This window comes from Danio rerio, chromosome 7 (genome assembly GCF_049306965.1).
Source record: "Danio rerio strain Tuebingen ecotype United States chromosome 7, GRCz12tu, whole genome shotgun sequence".
NCBI classification, from domain to species: Eukaryota; Metazoa; Chordata; class Actinopteri; order Cypriniformes; family Danionidae; genus Danio; species Danio rerio.
Window position 1 is genome coordinate 70,687,501 of NC_133182.1, and position 19,343 is coordinate 70,706,843.

Genomic DNA, 19,343 nt, shown 5'->3' on the forward strand with positions numbered 1-19,343 from the left:
TTTTTGTATAAGTTGTTTACATTTTAACACTTTTTATTTAAAAAAAAACAAAAAGGTTTTATTTTCAAAGCTCTAGCGTGGCTCTATAACAGGGGTCACCAATCTCTGTCCTGGAGGGCCGGTGTCCCTTCAGGGTTTAGCTCCAACTTGCCTCAACACACCTGCCAGGGTGTTTCTAGTATACCTAGTAAGAGCTTGATTAGCTTGTTCAGGTGTGTTTGATTAGGGTTGGAGCTAAAATCTGCAGGACACCGGAACAAGTTTGGTGACCCCTGCTCTATAAGGTTATTTCTGTGAGTCAATCGGCATTTCGAATGCATGCATGAGGGCCAATCAGGATCAGCTTTATTTGTCATTTAGCCGGATTGCTCCGTTGACAGCGGGAAAGACAAGAAACTAACACAAAATCAGAGTCGACTAAATAATTCCGCACCACACAACACTGAAAAGAAACCTGATACTGAAAAAGTGTGTGAGGACCATTCTTCAACTACGGGCGCTTTTAGCCTTGTGAAGTTGAGTAAAAAAAAACTGTTTTTACAAAAAAAGTAAAAAAAAATTTGTCTAGTTTTAAGATATGTAAGAGGACAAACTGAGATAAGAAGAGAAACATTTTTTTCCATTGTGAACTAAAAATGTCAATTCCACCACATCTCAATATACCAACCTGGGCTCATTGTGGAAACGCAGCCCCGCGGAAGTTTCTGGAGACCACAAAATACGTCCCTGGAGGTACGTATTCGAGCAGTTTTTGTTTTCGCGAATCCGCGAGAGGCCACTGTGCGCGCTTTTCCACACGCATGCGCCATTCACGCCTGCACTGTTCTCGCATGAAAAGCCACCGGAGGCCGCTGTAGAGTGACTGTCCATATGACTGACTGGCTGAACGACTGAACGATTAACCGGGCGGCCAATTGGCCGTCCCAGCTGCCCTCCTCCTTCTCCTTCCCTAAACACAAGCGACGATTTGCAAAAGCCGTCCAGGAAAAATGCAAAAGCCCTCGTCCGATTTTGACCGTGTTTTCCGATCTCGCACCGTCGCGAACTCATTGGCTTTTATTTTTTTTGCATTCTGTTTTTCATCTTACCTGATTTATGGAAGCGCTCTTCCCCGGACAAGATCCCGGTCATCGCTGTGGCCGGCTCCTCCTCCCTCCGGGCCTTTGCTCCGCTGACGTAACGCTGTTAGCTAAGCGGACAAACTGGTTTAGGTGGTAAAGCCCTCCACACGGAGGCGAGCCGTCGGCCGGCAAGCGCGAAAAGGAAGAGCGGAGTGGCGTCACAACGCCCCGCTGCATTCTATTTATAAACATGTTTCTTTGTATAGATCAAGTACAGTATTTATCTATTTATATGTTAATATACACAGCACATATGTAATTACAAACTTTTATTTTGGATGTAATTACTATGTCATTGCATTGTAGTTACTATGTAAAAACAAGGTAAATATATTGTTATAACATTGTAATTACATCTATGATGATAATGTAAATGTGTTTTAGTATTTTTCATGTACAGTATTTGTGTATTATGGTATATATACACATTACACATGTAATATATTAATAAAAACTTTAATTTTTACACTGTTATTACTATGTCATTACACTGTTATTACTATGTTATTACATTGTAATTACTATGTTAATACATTGCTATTACTATGTTAATACATTGTAACTACATTGTATGTACAAAAATATATTCTTTATAAATGTAATTGTAATTCTTTGTAAATTGCATGTAAAGTATTTGATTATTTATACACAGTACATGTCATTACTTTGTTATTACTATGTCATTAAATTGTTAATACTATGTTATTACATTGTTATTACTATGTTACTACATTGTAATTACATTGTCTTACATAAAATTTATTCTTTATGAATGTAATTGTTTCTTTGTATATTTCATGTACAGTATTTGATTATTTATAGTTGTATACATAAATATACACAGTACACATGTAATATATAATTCCAAACTTTTATTTTGGATGTAATAACTATGTCATTACATTGTTATTACTATGTCATTACATTGTTATTACTATGTCATTACATTGTTATTACTATGTTATTACATTGTTATTACTACATTAATACATTGTTTTAACTATGTTAATACATTGTTATTACTATTTTATTACATTGTAATTATACAGTCTTTTCATACATTGTTTCTTTGTGTATTGCTTGTACAGTATTTGATTATTTATAGTTGTATACATAAATATACACAGTACACATGTAATTACAATTTTTTTTTCTTGAATAAAGTTACTGTTACATTGTAACTACATCCAAGATAACATTTATAAAAGTATGTTTCTTTGTATAGATCGAGTATTTTTGTATTTATATGTACTGTTAATATACACAGCGCAAATGTAATTACAAAATTTTATTTTGGATGTAATTACTATGTCAATGCATTGTAGTTACTATGTAAGAACAAGGTAAATATATTGTTTTACCATTGTAATTACATCTTTGATAATATTGTAAATGTGTTTTTGTATATTTCATGTGCAGTATTTGTGTATTATAGTATATAGATATACACAGTACACATGTAATATATAAATACAAACTTTTATATTACATTGTTATTACAGTATCATTACATTGTTATAACTGTGTTATTACTATGTTATTACATTGATTATTGTATGTACAGTATTTGATTATTTATAGTTGTATACATAAACAGTACACATGTAGTATATAATTACAAACTTATTTTCGATGTAATAACTGTTTTTACATTGTTATTATTATGTCATTACATTGTTGTTACTATGTTACTACATTGTTATTACTATATTACTATTATACAGTATTTGATTATTTATAGTTGTATACATAAATATACACAGTACACGTAATATATAATTATAAACTATTATTTTGGATGTAATGACTGTCATTGAATTGTTACTATATTAATACATTGTTATAACTATGTTTTTACATTGTTATTACTATGTTACTACCTTGTTATTACATTGTTATTACATTGTTATAATTATGTTATTACATTGTTGTTACTATGTTACTACAGTGTAATTACATCATCTTTACATAAAATATATTCTTTATGAATGTAATTGTTTCTTTGTATATTGCATGTACAGTATTTGATTACTTATAGTTCTATACATAAATATACACAGTACACATGTAATTACATTTTTACAAAATTTTATTTTGGATGTAATTACTATGACATTGCATTGTAGTTACTATGTAAGAACAAGGTAAATATATTGTTATACCATTGTAATTACATCTTTGATAATATTGTAAATGTGTTTTTGTATATTTCATGTACAGTATTTGATTATTTATATTTGTATACATAAATATACACAGTACACAAGTGATATGTAATTACATCCAAGATAAGTATAAAAGTATGTTACTCTGTATAGATCAAGTACAGTATTTGTGTATTTATATGTACTGTTAATATACACAGCGCATATGTAAATACAAAATGTTATTTTGGATGTAACTACTATGTCATTACATTATAGTTACTATGTAACAATAATGTAAATGCCATGTTAAAACATTGTAAATATATCAATGAAAGTATTTTAAATGTGTTTTTGCATATTTTTTGTACAGTAATTGTGTATTATAGTATATAGATATACACAGTACACATGTAATATATAATTAAAAAACTTTTATTTTGGATGTAAATACTATGTCAATACATTGTTATTACTATGTCATTACATTGTTATTACTATGTTATTATATTGTTACTACTATGTCAATACATTGTTATTACTATGCTATTACATTGTTTTTACCATGTCATTACATTGTTTTTACTATGCCATTACACTATTATTATTACTATGTCATTACATTGTTATTATCATGTCATGATATTGTTTTTATCATGTCATTACATTGTTATTACTATGTTATTACATTGTTTTTACTATGCCATTACATTGTTATTACTATGGCATTACATTGTTCGTACCATGTCATAACGTTGTAATTACTGTCATTAAATTGTAATTACATTGTATTTAAAAAAATATATTCTTCATAAATTTTATTGTTTCTTTGTATATTGCTTGTACAGCATTTGATTTTTTATAGTTGTATACATAAATATACACAGTACACATGTAATATGTAATTACAAATTTTTCTTGAATGAAATTACTGTTACATTGTAATTACATCCAAGATAATAAGTGTAAAAGTATGTTTCTTTGCATAGATCAAGTACAGTATTTGTGTATTTATATGTAAATATACAAAGTACATATGTAATTAAAAACTTTTATTTTTGATGTACAATGACATTGTATTTACATTGTTATAACATTTTATTTGCATCTGAGATGTTATATATATTTACAAACTTTTATCTTGTGTGCAGTTACTGTGTCATTACAGTGTAATTGTTATGTCATTACATCCAAGATAATAATAATAAACCAATGTTTTTTTTTTTTTTGTAGATTGCATGTACAGTTTTTGGTTATTTATAGTTGTATACATAAAACACGTAGTACACATGTAATTACAAACTTTTATTTTGCATGTAACTACTATGTCATTACATTATAATTACTATGCACCAACATTGTAGTTACATTGTTTTAACATTGTAAATACATCTATGGCAGTATTGAAAATGGGTTTTTGTATATGTCATTTACAGAATTTGTGTATTATAGTTATATAGATATACACAGTACACATATAATATGTAATTACAAACTTTTCCCTTGGATGTAATTACTATGTCAATACATTGTTATATCGTTGTAATTACATCTATGATACTATTGAAAAAGTGTTTTTGTATATGACATGAACAGGATTTGTGTATTATAGTTATAATATTACTATTAAGATATAGTATTCACTGTACACATGTAATATGTAATTACAAACTTTTCTCTTGAACGTGATTACTAAATTGTTACACTGTATTTACTATGTCATTACATTGTACTTACACCCAAAGTAATAGTTATAAACGTTTCTTTGTATAGATCAAGCACAGTATTTGTGTATTTATATATAAATATACACAGTACATATGTAATTGCAAACTTTTATCTTGTGTGCAATTACTGTGTCATTACAGTGTAAATACTATGTCATTACATTGTAGATACATCCAAGATAAGCTTTAATGAATATAAGTATTTTTTGTATATTGCATGCATATTTGGATATTTATAGTTGTATACATAAATATATGCAGATATATGTAATGTAATATATGTAATTTTGGATGTAATTACTATGTCATTACATTATAGTTACTATGTAATAACTTTGTAACTACACTGTTTTACCGTTGTAATTACATGTATGATAGTACTGAAAATGTGTTTTTGTATATGTTATGTACAATATTTGTGTATTATTGTTATATACATATACACAGTACACATGTAATATGTAATTACAAACTTTTCTCTTGAATGTAACTACTATGTCATTACATTGTAGTTACATTGTTTTAACGTTGTATTTACATCTATGATAGTATTGTAAGTGTGTTCTTGTACCGTATTTGTGTATTACAATAAGATAGATATACAAAGTACACATGTATTATGTAATTACAAACTTTTCTCTTGGATGCAATTACTGAGTTGTTACATTGTAAATACTAAGTCAATACATTGTAAGTACATCCAAGATAATATTTATAAAAATATTGTAATTTTTTTTGTATACATAAAATGTAGTTGTATACATAAATATACGCAGTACAAATGTAATTCCAAACTTTTATTTAGGATGTAACTACTATGTCAGTATATTATAGTTACTATGTATTAACATTGTAGTTACATTGTTTTAATGTTGTAATTACATCTATGATAGTATTTTAAATGTGTTTTTTATTTCATATACAGTATGTGTGTGTTATAGTTATATAGCTATACACAGTACACATGTAATATGTAGTTACAACTTTTTCTCTTGGATGTAATTACTATGTTGTTACATTGTAATTACTATGCCCTTACATTGCTATTACATTGTACTTACATCCAATATATTATTAATAAACATATTTCTTTGTATATAATCACAGTAATAATATAATACAGTATTTGTGTATTTATTTGTAAATATACATAGTACATATGTAATTACTAACTTTTATTTTGGATGTAATGACATTGTAATTACATTGTTTTAACATTGTAATTACATCTGAGATGTAATATGTAATTACAAACGTTTATCTTGTGTGCAACAACTGTGTCATATTGCAAATACTATGCCATTATGTTCTAATTATGTTGCTATTACATTGTACATGCAGCCAAAGATAATATTTATGAACATGTTTTTTTTTTTTCCCAGGGCATCCGCTGCATTAAACATATGCTGGGTAAGTTGCCGGTTCATTACGCTGTGGCAACCCCAGAAAAATAAACGGAGTAAGCCGAAAAAAGAAAATGTATAAATAATAATAATAATAATAATAATAATAATAACAATTCTGCACTATGCAATGTAGTGCTTTTAAAAGTACTGCTAAAACTACAGATGCTTGAAATGAGGCCTTGAGGTTTACAAATGAAAAATTTACATTAAATATCACACCCACATTTTTAAACCATTGTCCATTTAGCGCTAGACAGTATTCAATATTTTTGCATTGTTTTTTGGTACGATAAACAAGACATTAGTTTATTAGTGAATTTAGTAACAGAAAGTTATTAGTCTTCCATTTAAAATTATATATACAATCCATATGATCTGTAAATTTTGTGAATTTGTTCACATTATCAGTTTGTGGGGAGATATAGATTTGCGAATCGTTGACATGAAACTTGAAACATGATTTTAAATTATATTGTTAAGCAGAAGGATACTGTATATAATGTAAAAAACAATTGATCAGCATTACCAAACCACAGTGTACTTTTGACTAATATGATGCCTCATCAATAACTGATACAAATTGATAAAGTTCTGAAAAGTAAAACCTGAACCAAGACAATGCAGTTCCAGTAATACAAAGATAATTTCAAGCCTATCTATGATCAATAGCATCAAATGCAGCACTTTGGTGGAGCTGCTCTTCAGTAGATCAGCCTTTAACAGTTATTAAACTGTTTAAACTGAATATCAACATTGACATTTGCAGTTGAAGTCAGAATTATTAGCCCTCTTGAATTATTAGCCACTACTTGTTCCCCAGTTTCTGTTTAACAGAGACATTTTTTCAACACATTTCTAAACATAATTGTTTTAATATCTGATTTCTACTAACTGATTTCTTTTATCTTTGCCATGATTAGGGGGGCTAATAATATTGACCTTAAAAAACTGCATTTAATCAAGCCGAAATCAAACAAATAAGATTTTCTCCAGAAGAAAAAATATTACAGGCAATACTGTGAAAACTTTCTTCGTCTGTAAAACATAATTTGGGGGAAAAAATCACAATAATGGCTAATAATGTTGACTTCAACTCTATATTAAACTGAAACAATTTAGTTTTAATTTACATCAGCATTCTACATCAGCATTCTAACTATAATTCATAATAATTCCTTCATGTTGTCCCAACACAAATCAATTGTGTGAACCCAACATTTTTACAGTGTAGATTGAATGTTAAAACAGCTTGCCATAGTTGCTTTTGATTGGTGGCATGTTAAAAATGTAAATGTATTGAAATGTACTGGTTTTAACAGTCAAAAGCTGGCGGTTTGTTAAACGTACCTGTTTACCTGACATCTAGCCTATAATTGGTTTATGTAACGTCAAAAGCAGTTATGATAATGAGGAGACGATAAGAATAAAGAGAAGTTGTAAACACGGGTCTGTCGGTTCTCGCAGTGAGAGGCGGAGTCTTTACCTTGCCGAAGCTTTATAGACAGTTTGTTTTCGAGTACTGATTGTCACTTCTTATCACTTTCTTAGAGAAACTTGGAGAAAGACAGTCTGGAAGGATGCAGTACGACTATGGCAAAAACAAGGAAGAACATCCGGAGCCCATCAAAACTGAAGTAAAGGGTAGGTTGAGGTTGGTTTGTGGGGCAACTTGTGTGTTTCTTTGCTCGAAGTGTACGCATTTGGACTGTGTTAATTTGCATTTCACCCGAAAGCTATACGTTTCTGGTAGAGTTTATGGTGATATCTGTTGACCATATGTTACAAAGTTTTATTCCTTCGCAAAACTCTGATGTCAATAAAACTTAAAAGTAGCGGTAATGTTGTATTTTAGGACTGCTTGCTTATGCATAAATCCGTGTCATGTATGGCAAATATCTTATAAGTTTTTAAAGAAACATTTTCTACACATTTCTAAACATTTGGTTTAGTATCTACGTCGCCTATAGGTCTGTTATTCTTTTTATATAATTTTTATTATTAGTATTTAAAAGAAATATATTATAATGTTTGTGAATGTGCAATACCTTACATTTTTTTAAATCGTCATTGTTTAAAGACAAATGAATGAGCTTCTAAAAACAATCTTTCAGAATTGTTTTCAGATTAAAATATAAATAGGCTACTATATTAGAAATATAAGGCTATAGCTTAACTCGACGTTTTAAGATGAATAAAAATGCTTGTTTATAACCAATATGCTTTTGGTATTCTTTAGTAATAAATCATTTACCTGCGACAAATATTTGCTTTGTTAAATAGGTTGCTGTGTATGTTAAAATCCATACTGCAACACTCAGCATTGTAGCCCACTGATACACGTCCTGCCATTCCCATGGGGACCAAATTTGCTAAGCTGCAGTTTTGACATTCACATCAAATAATTTTTTTTTGTTTTAAGAGTTTTATTCAATAACTTTAACCAAAAAATCGAATAAAAATTTACTTTTCTTAATGAGCTAATGAAAACTGTTCTAGACTAATCTAAAACTATTATAGTTCTGTGAAAAAAAATTATAGGCCTATATATTACAGGTCAAAAGTTTGGGGCATTTATTATGCGGCATTTATTAAATGTAAAAAAATATATTTAATTAAATAACTGTTTTCTTGTTGTATGTAGTTTCTAATTAAACCATAAATTCAGTCATTATTGCTTTTATTACTATTACAATTATTAATAATAATATTAACAATAACAATAGTAATTGATATTAGAGTGATTTCTGAAGAATTATGTCATTCTGAAGATTGGAGTAATGATGCTTTCATCTTTAAAATCACTGTAATAAAATAACAGTTATTTTATAGTGCAATAATTCACAATTTTACAATTTGTACTGTATTTGTGCTGAAATAAATACAGCCTTGGTGAGCAGGAGAAACTTATTTTAAAACATTTGAAAATCCTACTGACCCCATATATATATATATATATATATATATATATATATATATATATATATATATATATATATATATATATATATATATATATATATATATATACTGTAATACCTGTTCCAAGGTATGTAAGGTTTTTTTAATTGTTTTATGTGTTGTAAAGAAATGAGTGTTTTTGAAACTAATGAAGAGAGCAGAAGTCAGTGATTTATTTTAACTATTTAGCCCGACATGTTTACTGTTTTAAAATATTATAAATGTTCCTTAAAATAAAATAAATTGTGTTCAGTTGTTTTAATTTACCCAGACTTAAAAAAAAAAAGAAACTTACCATGAAACTGTGATTTTTTTTTTAAAAATCTTTAATTAAGGTTATCATAACGTCAGAAACTTATACCAGCCAATGCCTAGTTGGTCATCATTTACTCATGCTTTACTTGTATCAAACATTTATGGGCTGAAATTATTTTATAGAATGCTGGAAACCTGTAATCTTTCCATAGTATTTGTTTTTCCGCTATGAAAGTCATTGTTTACAGGTTTTCAGTTTTCTTCAGAATATTTTCATTAGGATTCATCAATAAAAACAACAAAAAAAAACCTTTGGATTGAATTTGAACCACTGGAGGGAGAGTAAATATTGAGTAAATTTTAATTTTTGGGTCAAATATTTCTTTAAGGTTTGTCTTTTCTATATATATATGTAGTTCTGGTCAGGTCAAGTGCCATGATGGAGTTTTTTTTTTAATTTAATGTCAGATGGTTTGAACAGAGAAGTAGACAGTTTATTATGTATACTGTTCAGATTAAAATATATTAAACGTTTCAATCTGTCTGCAGGCTCGATTCCTGAATGGGTGCAGGGAACACTAATACGCAATGGACCCGGCATGTTCTCTGTTGGAGAGACGACATACAACCATTGGTTTGATGGAATGGCACTTTTGCACAGTTTTGCAATTAATAAAGGTATTACCTTCATTGGCCATTAGCTTTAATAAAGTAGCTAATAAATCACCTTTTTATCGCCTATGACAATGGTTCTCAAACTTTTTTCACCAAGTACCATCTCAAAAAAAAAATTGTCTCTCCAATTACCACCAAAATGACCAGTATTGAAATAAAGTAGCATAGTTGGCCAAATTAAGCAGCTACAGCACAGCACAGTTCGAAAACGAGGCGTATTCATATGTATACAATTTGACAACTTGACCACGTGACTCGCAGAGTGGCATTCTGAAAAGTTAAGAGGTTTTCAACTGCGTACGCCTGGAATACGCAAGCGCGTCGTGCTGCAGTTCCTACTCATTTTGCTAGTCTGTGGGTTAAATTTTGATGCTCAAGTGACCGAGTTGTAACAAGAGAATACGGTCATTTTTCAAAATAAAAGATTTTTCAAAATAAATGTTCATTCAGACTTCTGAACTAAGACTCAGACGTTCAGACTTCATAATAAATAAAACGGAAATAATTAATCATTTTTTGTGCGGCCCGCTACTAATTGATCTATAGACCGGTGCCGGTCTGTGGCCCGAGGGTTGGGGACCACTGTTCTAGCGCGTATCTGCTCTGCAAGCACCACGCACCTCTTTCTCTATTTCTGCGTCATTTAGAGTGATTTTTAGCAGCTGATGACGCGATGCACTAAAGTAAACATTCTAAGCACAGCGTGTTGATTGTAAGCTTTAGAGAACAGCCGATGTTAATCACATCAGTGTTATCGAACACATCAAATGATTAAAAGACATTTTTTCTTCCATTCCCCAGTGATTCCTCTGCATACTACTAGAAGTAAGCCTGCGTACCACTAGTGGTACACTTACCACAATTTGAGAACCAATGGCCTATGGCATTAATGTTTTATCTGAAAACACAATGCAAATGCATAGTCTTTTATCACATTCATACAGTTGGAAACCAAAATAATATTATTAGGGATGTTCAAAATAATCGATTAACCGTTTACCGAACGGGTGCGTATGTAACCGATTAATGGTATCAGTTAAACGATTAAAAATAATATTTTATAAACATTTAATATGTCAGACACAAAATAGACACGTAAATTTGTTTAAAAATGTTTTTTATAGTAATCTGACCAGTTAACCGTTAATAACCGATTAACGAGTGGCGGTTGTCGGGTAGCAAAATTAACCGAAATTAACATACCTACTTCAGAATTATTAGTCCTTCTGTATATTTTTCCCCCCCAATTTCTGTTTTACAGAGACCAGATTTTTTTTAACACATTTCTAAACATAATAGTTTTACTAAACGACTAATTTCTAATAACTGATTTATTTTCTCTTGATGCCATGTTGCCATTATGACAGTAAATAATATTTGACTAGATATTTTTCAAGATACTAGTATTCAGCTTAAAGTGACATTTAAAGGCTTATCTAGGTTACTTAGGTTAACTAGGCAAGTTAGGGTAATGATTTTAATGTTATTATTTCTGAGCATAATTTAAATGTCTTTACTGTTGTTTAATTCTCAGGAGAGGTGACGTACAGGAGCAGATATCTTCGAGGTGACACCTATAACTCCAACATGCAGGCCAATAGAATAGTAGTCTCGGAGATGGGGACCATGGCGTACCCGGACCCATGCAAAAACATATTCTCCAAGTAAGTAGCATTACTCTGTGGTGCAGTTGATTTAGAAATAGAATGCAAAAAGTGGATTTATCAAGATTGATCAATCTAAATAAATGAAAAAAAATGGGGCGGCATGGTGGCTCATTTGTTAGCAATGTCGCCTCACAGTAAGATGGTCACTGGTTCGAGTCCTGACTGGATCAGTTGGCATTTCTGTTTGGAGTTTGCATGTTCACCCTGTGTTTGCATGGGTTTCCTCCGGATGCTCCGGTTTCCCCCGCTGTCCAAAGAGAAGTGAAAGTGCATGGGTGTTTCCCAGTCCTGGGTTGTTGTTGGAAGGGCGTCTGCTGTGTAAAACATATGCTGGAATAGTTGGTGGTTCATTCTGCTGTGGCGACCTCTGATAAATAAGGGACTAAGCTTAAGGAAAATGAATGAGTGAATGAACAAGTTAACTTAATTCCTTCATGCTGTCCCAACACAAATCGATTGTGTGGAATTCAACATTTTTTACAGTTTAGATTGATTGTTAAAACAGCATGCCCTAGTTGATTTAAATTGGTGGAATAATTGTCGATTCATTCTGCTGTGGTGACCCCTGATAAATAAGGGAACTGAAATAACTGAAGGAAAATGAATGAATAAATGTCTGCATAAACCTGTTGTTAATTATACATTAATTGTGTTCCTTTTAACTCTGTTTACAGAGTGATCACCTTCCTCAGCCACACCATCCCAGACTTCACTGACAACTGTGGGAATAACATAATCAAATATGGAAATGACTTCCATGCTACGTCTGAAACCAATTATATTCGGAAAATTGACCCTGTTACTTTAGAGACTCAGGAAAAGGTAAAAAAAAAAAAAAAGATGTGGTTGGAATAATATCTAGTTCAGTCATGAAACTGTATCCGCTTGTTAAGTGGTGGCGTATGTAATACTGTTTCCGGGTCCAAGCCGCCACTCATTTCAGTTGAGAAATCATTCGTTTATGATCACTTTTTATTCATATCACACATTAAAGTTAATTTTATATAAAGTCATAGTGTACGCAACAATCTCTGGGCTTGCTGCATCACAAATAGCAAAATTTCAACAGTTTATAAAAAAATGAATCACTTTCTGGCCATCGGATATTAGGCATGGACATATATTGCGATCGTGATTTTCGAAAGTAAAGCTTTTTAAACGTTTATTGTTACCATTTCACTAGTCTCCCCATTCAGTTGAATAAAGCGCTTGGACCCGGAAGCCGCTTAGCGTGACTTCACACTTAACCAGCGAATATTGCAAAAAATGCTTTTCTTACTTAATTATTTTTGTCTTGTTTCTAGAACAAATATCTAAAAATTCTTAAATCAAGCAACATTTTTAAGACAAGCAAAGCATAATGTCTAAATAATTTGCCTGTGGTGTGAGCAAAATAATCTTGTCTTTTGACTTTTGCTTACTCCATTGGAAATAATTTTGCTTGTTTTGGAGAAAAACTCACTTAATTTTCACATTATTTTTTACAACAAGACAAAATGTTTTGCTTGTCTAGAAAATGTTTCTTGATTTAAGAATTTTTAGATATTTGGACAAAAAAATTTAAGTAAGAAAGCATTTTTAGATTGGGGTGTATGAAAGGTCCTTTAGATCAGTGTTTCCCAACTCTATTCCTGAAGTAGGATTATCACGACACTGGAATTCGGTACCAATCTATACTGAAATTTTAAAAACGTCCATTTCCTGCTAACATTTTAGCGCTATTAGGCACGTTCTTAAATGGTGCTGATTTGTTGTTGTGTTCATGTGCTCAACAGAAATGACTGTAATCGGCCATGAAGATTATCAGTTCACCAAACTCATCTCTGTTTACTGAGTGTAACCACAGAGCCAAAAGTTCAATCAGTGAATCGTTCGTATGTCAGCTTATAGACAAACCAGCTGATCGACGTGACTTTGAAATGCTCCAGCGCTGTTTAAGAGCATGCTCAGTAGCGCTCAAATTTTAGCTGGAAATTTTGTATATTTTTTAAAACTTCAGTATCGATTAGGACTTAATTCCAGTATCGTGACAACAAAGGCACACCAACAGTACACATTTTCATCCTCATCCTAATCAAACCAGGCACAGGTCTATATTTTTTTAAGGTGGTAAGTAGGAGGTAGATAAATAGGCTGCTTCTGAAATCGACTACTACTCTATAAGTACTGCATTTGAATTTTTATTTACTACTCAACCGTTAGAAACGAACATTCTATAGAGTATGAATGTGAGTAGAATAGAACTCAGATCTACTACATCTGCCATTTTGTAATCATTACGTGACCTATCCGCATCAGTTGCATCGCTTCGCTCCCATTCATGAATTCTTTTGCGGTGCATCATGGCGTAGCATAACCTGCATCGGATGCGCACTTTAGAATATCACCGAAAGTAGGAGCTCATCCAGGTACTTCACACATACTGTTTTTCAAGTAAATGAATTTGAACATACTACTCTGCTCGCATATTGTTTTTAGCGTAAACGATTAAAACATTGTTCCTTCCGTACAAGATGCATAACTTCAATTCACCAGCATAATAGACATTGCTTTAAGTCTTCTTAAATCCCAGCATCAGAATATATTATTATTGTGTTTAATTTAAAGTTAATGTTATATTTAATAAATTTTTGTGAAAGTTTGAAATTATTCAATCGTATTTTTTTTATCATGTTTATTTTATTACAGCATGACAATTAAAAAAATAAAACATTAAATTCATGCAAATTAACGCTAACCTAACTGGTCTTTTATGAATAAAAACATCATCACTGCACAAAGATCATCCAAACAGCGTTTGCAGCGTTTTCTCTCAGGCTCTCTCTGTGGCAGAGAGTAGTCGCGCCATGTAATCACCCACAACTGACATTTAAATATCCCCATTTTAAAACATTTATTCAACAAAAGATAATCGATTTAACAATTTGTGATAACATAATATTCAATTGATAAAATCTGTAATACTGTGTGATGCACAAATAAATGCAAATGCATATTGTCGTTCCTCTAAATGTCTCCCTTCCCAAGCGACACTTGTCCTTTTAGTTTGCCTACTGTCTATTTTAAAGCGCATTAGGTGGACGTAGCACACTTACAGATTTTTTGAGAAACATATGGTAGGAGGTATAAAGATGACACAGATTATAGCTTGTCTACGACCTATGTATTTAGAGATTGGTGTTAAACAATAATCTGTACGTAACATGGTTGTGTACAGAATATGGTTAGTCTCAAGAGTTTAAACGGACAACTGAATAATTCTTTCTCATGCAGCAAGAGCATGTCTTTCATATAACTACACTGGTCTGCCTAAACAAATAGCTATGATTTGATATCTATGTGGTTAACATGTTTCTGCTTTGATATATACATAGCAGAGTGTGTAGCTTTCTTAAACAACCATAACAGAAGATCCATCACATGGTCATATTCCAGGACTCTTAGGCGTTATATTGTGAAAGGAGTCTTTTCACACGTATTTTCACACTTAAATTAACCCCCAGTTGACTTTAAGCCCACTGAACATCTTTGGAATGTGTCTGACTTTACTGAATGGTTCAACCCTGGGTCCAAAAGTGACCACTTTTAGGATCGTTATTAGCTTTGATTATGGTGTGCATTCATCATGACATTGTTTCGACATTCACATACAAAGCCACAAAGTTTTTAATCCATCAAGAGTTCCTCAAATGACCTTGAGGAGATTCAGGGTATTATAAATTGTCATTATTGAAATGTTTTTGTCTGCATGTTCTCAAAGATTATTGTGGTTGTGTTATTTCTTCAAGATTGACTACCTGAAATACCTTCCTGTAAGTATCGTGGCTTCTCATACACATTATGACAAAGAGGGAAACAGCTACAGTATGGGAACATGCATCGCGGAGAAGGGCAAAACCAAATACATGTTGTTCAAGGTCCCAGGAGAAAGTAAGTATGCTGTTGCATTTTCTGCTTCATGATTCACCTAACTATTTTTAAACGTAAGGTTTTGTTTCGATCTAAACCCCAATGTATTAACCAAGTAGAACCAGTTATGTGAATTCAGAACAATCCTTTTTTCTAAATGATTTAGTATTTACCAGAGGTGCGAGTAAGTCACACATGTGCAATTCACAAGCAAGTCTCAAGTCATAACCTTCAAGTCTCAAGCAAGACAATTTTTCAAGTCAAGCCACTGCTTATTTCAAGTCACGTCAAGTCAAGTCGTAGCTTAGTCTAGCAAGTCACTTTCAAGTTAATCTAATTAAATATATATTAGAGCTGCACAATTAATCGTAAAAAGATTGGGTCGATCTCGATTCGACCCCCTAGACCACAGGTTTCAAACTCAGTTCCAAAAAGGCCGCAGCTCTGCACAATTTAGTTCCAACCCTAATTAAACACACCTGATCAAACTAATTGAGTCCTTCGGGCTTGTTTGAAACCTACAGGTAAGTGTGTTGGATCAGGGTTGGAACTAAACTGTGCAGGGCTTCGGCCCTCCAGGAATTTTAGGAGTTTGACACCCCTGCCCTAGACGATCTTAATCCAGCATTTCTACGATTCTGTCAATCATATTTTCAAGAGAAGCAAAAAGTGACCTTGCAAGTCCTCACATTGTTTTACATACATTATTCAGCAACGTGGACACTTCCAAATAGTGTTGAAAGAGTCACATGCTGTATTTATACGATACAATTTCACCTCAAAAATGTAGTTTCTGTCTTCATGTAATGTATTTGCGATCGCAAAGTCACTTGTGACGTGAGTTGACTGTCAGCTGTTAACACAGGGAGAGCGGGCGCAAGCGCCTCTGAATGAAGTTTACTTTAGTGAACAAAACCTGCATATGCTGTAAATAACAGGTAATGAAGTTGTAAATAACATTCAGGTTGTGGCATAGAGTGATCGTTTGGGAGCCGCGTGGGAAGTGAACTGCTCTTTGAAACCGAAAGCGCACACAGCCAGATGTAGCTGACTAATTCCAGCCCAAAAAGTATCCAAAAGCCACCATTCCAAGTCTATACAAAATTTTGCATTTTAACCAACAGTACAGCTACACAAAACCTATTGCTGTTGTACCACATGTTTGAGAATAACAATAATAATAGCCCACTCATATTAACCTTTTTTTTACATCTACAGAATCGTGAGAAAATCGGGATCTTTATTTTAGGCAAAAAAAATTGTGATTCTCATTTTAGCCAGAATCGTGCAGCTCATATATATATATATATATATATATATATATATATATATATATATATATATATATATATATATATATATATATATATATATATACATACATACATACATACATACATACATACATACATACATACATACATACATGCATACAGTACGTACATACATACACACATACACACACACACACACACACACACACACACACACACAATATATATATATACAGTATATAAACCATTTGAAATGACACTTTCATCTCTAGTAAATCAGATGGCTTTCTGCTCAGGGGAATGTGTGTGCTTACTTCAAAGCCATTCAAATATTATGCTATTAATTAAACGAGACCCTAAATGACAAAACCAATCTTAAAGTGCACAGGTGCATTTTTTTGGGAAAAAAAAATATTCATCAAAAATGAATAATCAAAATTATCATTTTTTTCTTTTATTACATCTTCCTCAAAGACATTTTGTACATTTCAATAACTCCAATTAAAAATGTTTTGATTAGTAATATGAATTGTTAAGAATGAACTCTAAAGGTAATTTTGAACCTTTAGATTGCAGATAATATATATATATATATATATATATATATATATATATATATATATATATATATATATATATATATATATATATATATATATATATATATATATATATATAGCCCGTTTTACACGTTACAGACTTTTAAGATCCATGGTCTAAAATGCTTCCTTGTTTAACTTAATTCTTCATTTCCCCCCCGATGTTTTTAAAAAGATGCATGTGAGTAAAAAAAACTGGAATATAGCATTTAACAGATTGTTTTAATTCAATTTTTTTTTATTAAACTTAACCTCTAACCTGTCAAAAACTTCAACGATAAACATTAGCATACGTGCTACTCACAGCTTTGAAATACACTTGCGGTGGTAGCTGGATTAAAACACACCATTTACCCACGTCACATAAATAGTTACCCATATGCGACAAACAAAACATATTCAATTTTTTACAATACTTTCTTTTATTATGACAATATCATACACTGTTTACTTTCAATGGGTTAAAGTAAAAAAAAAAAAAAACTCTTTCCAACTTTGAATCTTGTGTATTATACAGTCCGATCCTAATAAAGGACTAAATGCTAAAAAAATGTATTCTAAAAACAGTATATTTAGGATAATACAAATATAATCAGGAGATTATATGCCTTAAACTGAACAATTAACAAAACATTTGTAATCATTTTGAAAAATTTGGATTGTGAAAAAGTTTTGCACTTACATTTTGACCAGCCTATGTCGCCAGATTCTGAGCACTTTGAAAACTTGAATCATTTTGTAGATCAATTAATTCAGACTGTAGAAATGTTGTATTTTTCATGAATTACACAACCTGCTTGCATTCAGTAACCCTCTACTGAACTCTAAGCAATTGATCCTAAGGCAGGCCAGATGGATCTCCACCTTTGAAAAGCGCTGAGGCTGTGTGCACCCTGCCCTGCCGTTCCCTCCTCACGCCAAGTTACTACCACAGCTTTGGCATGACCGACAACTACTTCATCTTCATCGAGCAACCCTTGAAGCTGGATATCCTAAAAATGGCCACGGCTTATTTGAGGAGGGTGAGCTGGGCCAGCTGCATGAAGTTTCACCCTGAAGACAGTGTAAGAATGTACTCTTTTAGATGTGCTTGGTATCTGGAAAATGTCACTATTTACTTAGCATTTCTTTAAACTCTCATGTTCACCAGACACTCATTCATCTTATTGACCGAAACACAAAAAAGGAGGTTGCGACCAAATTCTACACTGATGCAATGACCGTCTACCATCAAGTCAATGCCTTTGAAGATGATGGGCATGTTGTTTTTGATGTGATTGCCTATGATGACAACAACTTGTATGAATTCTTTTACCTGAACAAGCTGAAGGAGACGATGGGAGCAACAAATTTGTACTGCAAACCCAAGTTCACAAGATTTGTGTTTCCCCTTAGTGACCAGGTATGCTGTTTACAGTGTTTGCTGATTTTTATTTGATAAGCATCCACAGAAATTACTGGGTGAATATGGATTTCGGATAAGGAATATACAGATTTCAACAAAAACCTTCAACTGATTGTATACCGAAACCAATACTGATATACAGAATTTAACAAAAACCTTCAGCCTATACTATACCAATAGCGATATATGGATTTCAACAAAAA

General features: G+C 31.7%; 1 protein-coding gene across 6 annotated transcripts in view; it reads left to right on the top strand.

The window, feature by feature from the left end:
- Positions 1 to 19,343, top strand: part of bco1 (beta-carotene oxygenase 1) — a 28,897-nt gene that overhangs the window by 3,045 nt on the left and 6,509 nt on the right. Inside the window, exons 2-9 of one of the 6 annotated variants that reach the window (XM_073907183.1) lie at positions 6,375 to 6,402; positions 7,947 to 8,039; positions 10,161 to 10,289; positions 11,821 to 11,950; positions 12,628 to 12,775; positions 15,742 to 15,883; positions 18,579 to 18,799; positions 18,886 to 19,137. In XM_073907183.1, the coding sequence (XP_073763284.1) occupies positions 6,396 to 6,402; positions 7,947 to 8,039; positions 10,161 to 10,289; positions 11,821 to 11,950; positions 12,628 to 12,775; positions 15,742 to 15,883; positions 18,579 to 18,799; positions 18,886 to 19,137 (1,122 nt within the window). In that variant the 5' untranslated portion in view covers positions 6,375 to 6,395. Of the gene's footprint in view, positions 1 to 6,374; positions 6,403 to 7,625; positions 7,686 to 7,706; positions 8,040 to 10,160; positions 10,290 to 11,820; positions 11,951 to 12,627; positions 12,776 to 15,741; positions 15,884 to 18,578; positions 18,800 to 18,885; positions 19,138 to 19,343 lie in introns of those variants that run through there. The other 5 variants (XM_073907187.1, XM_073907185.1, XM_073907186.1 and 2 more) reach the window with 5 other exon arrangements.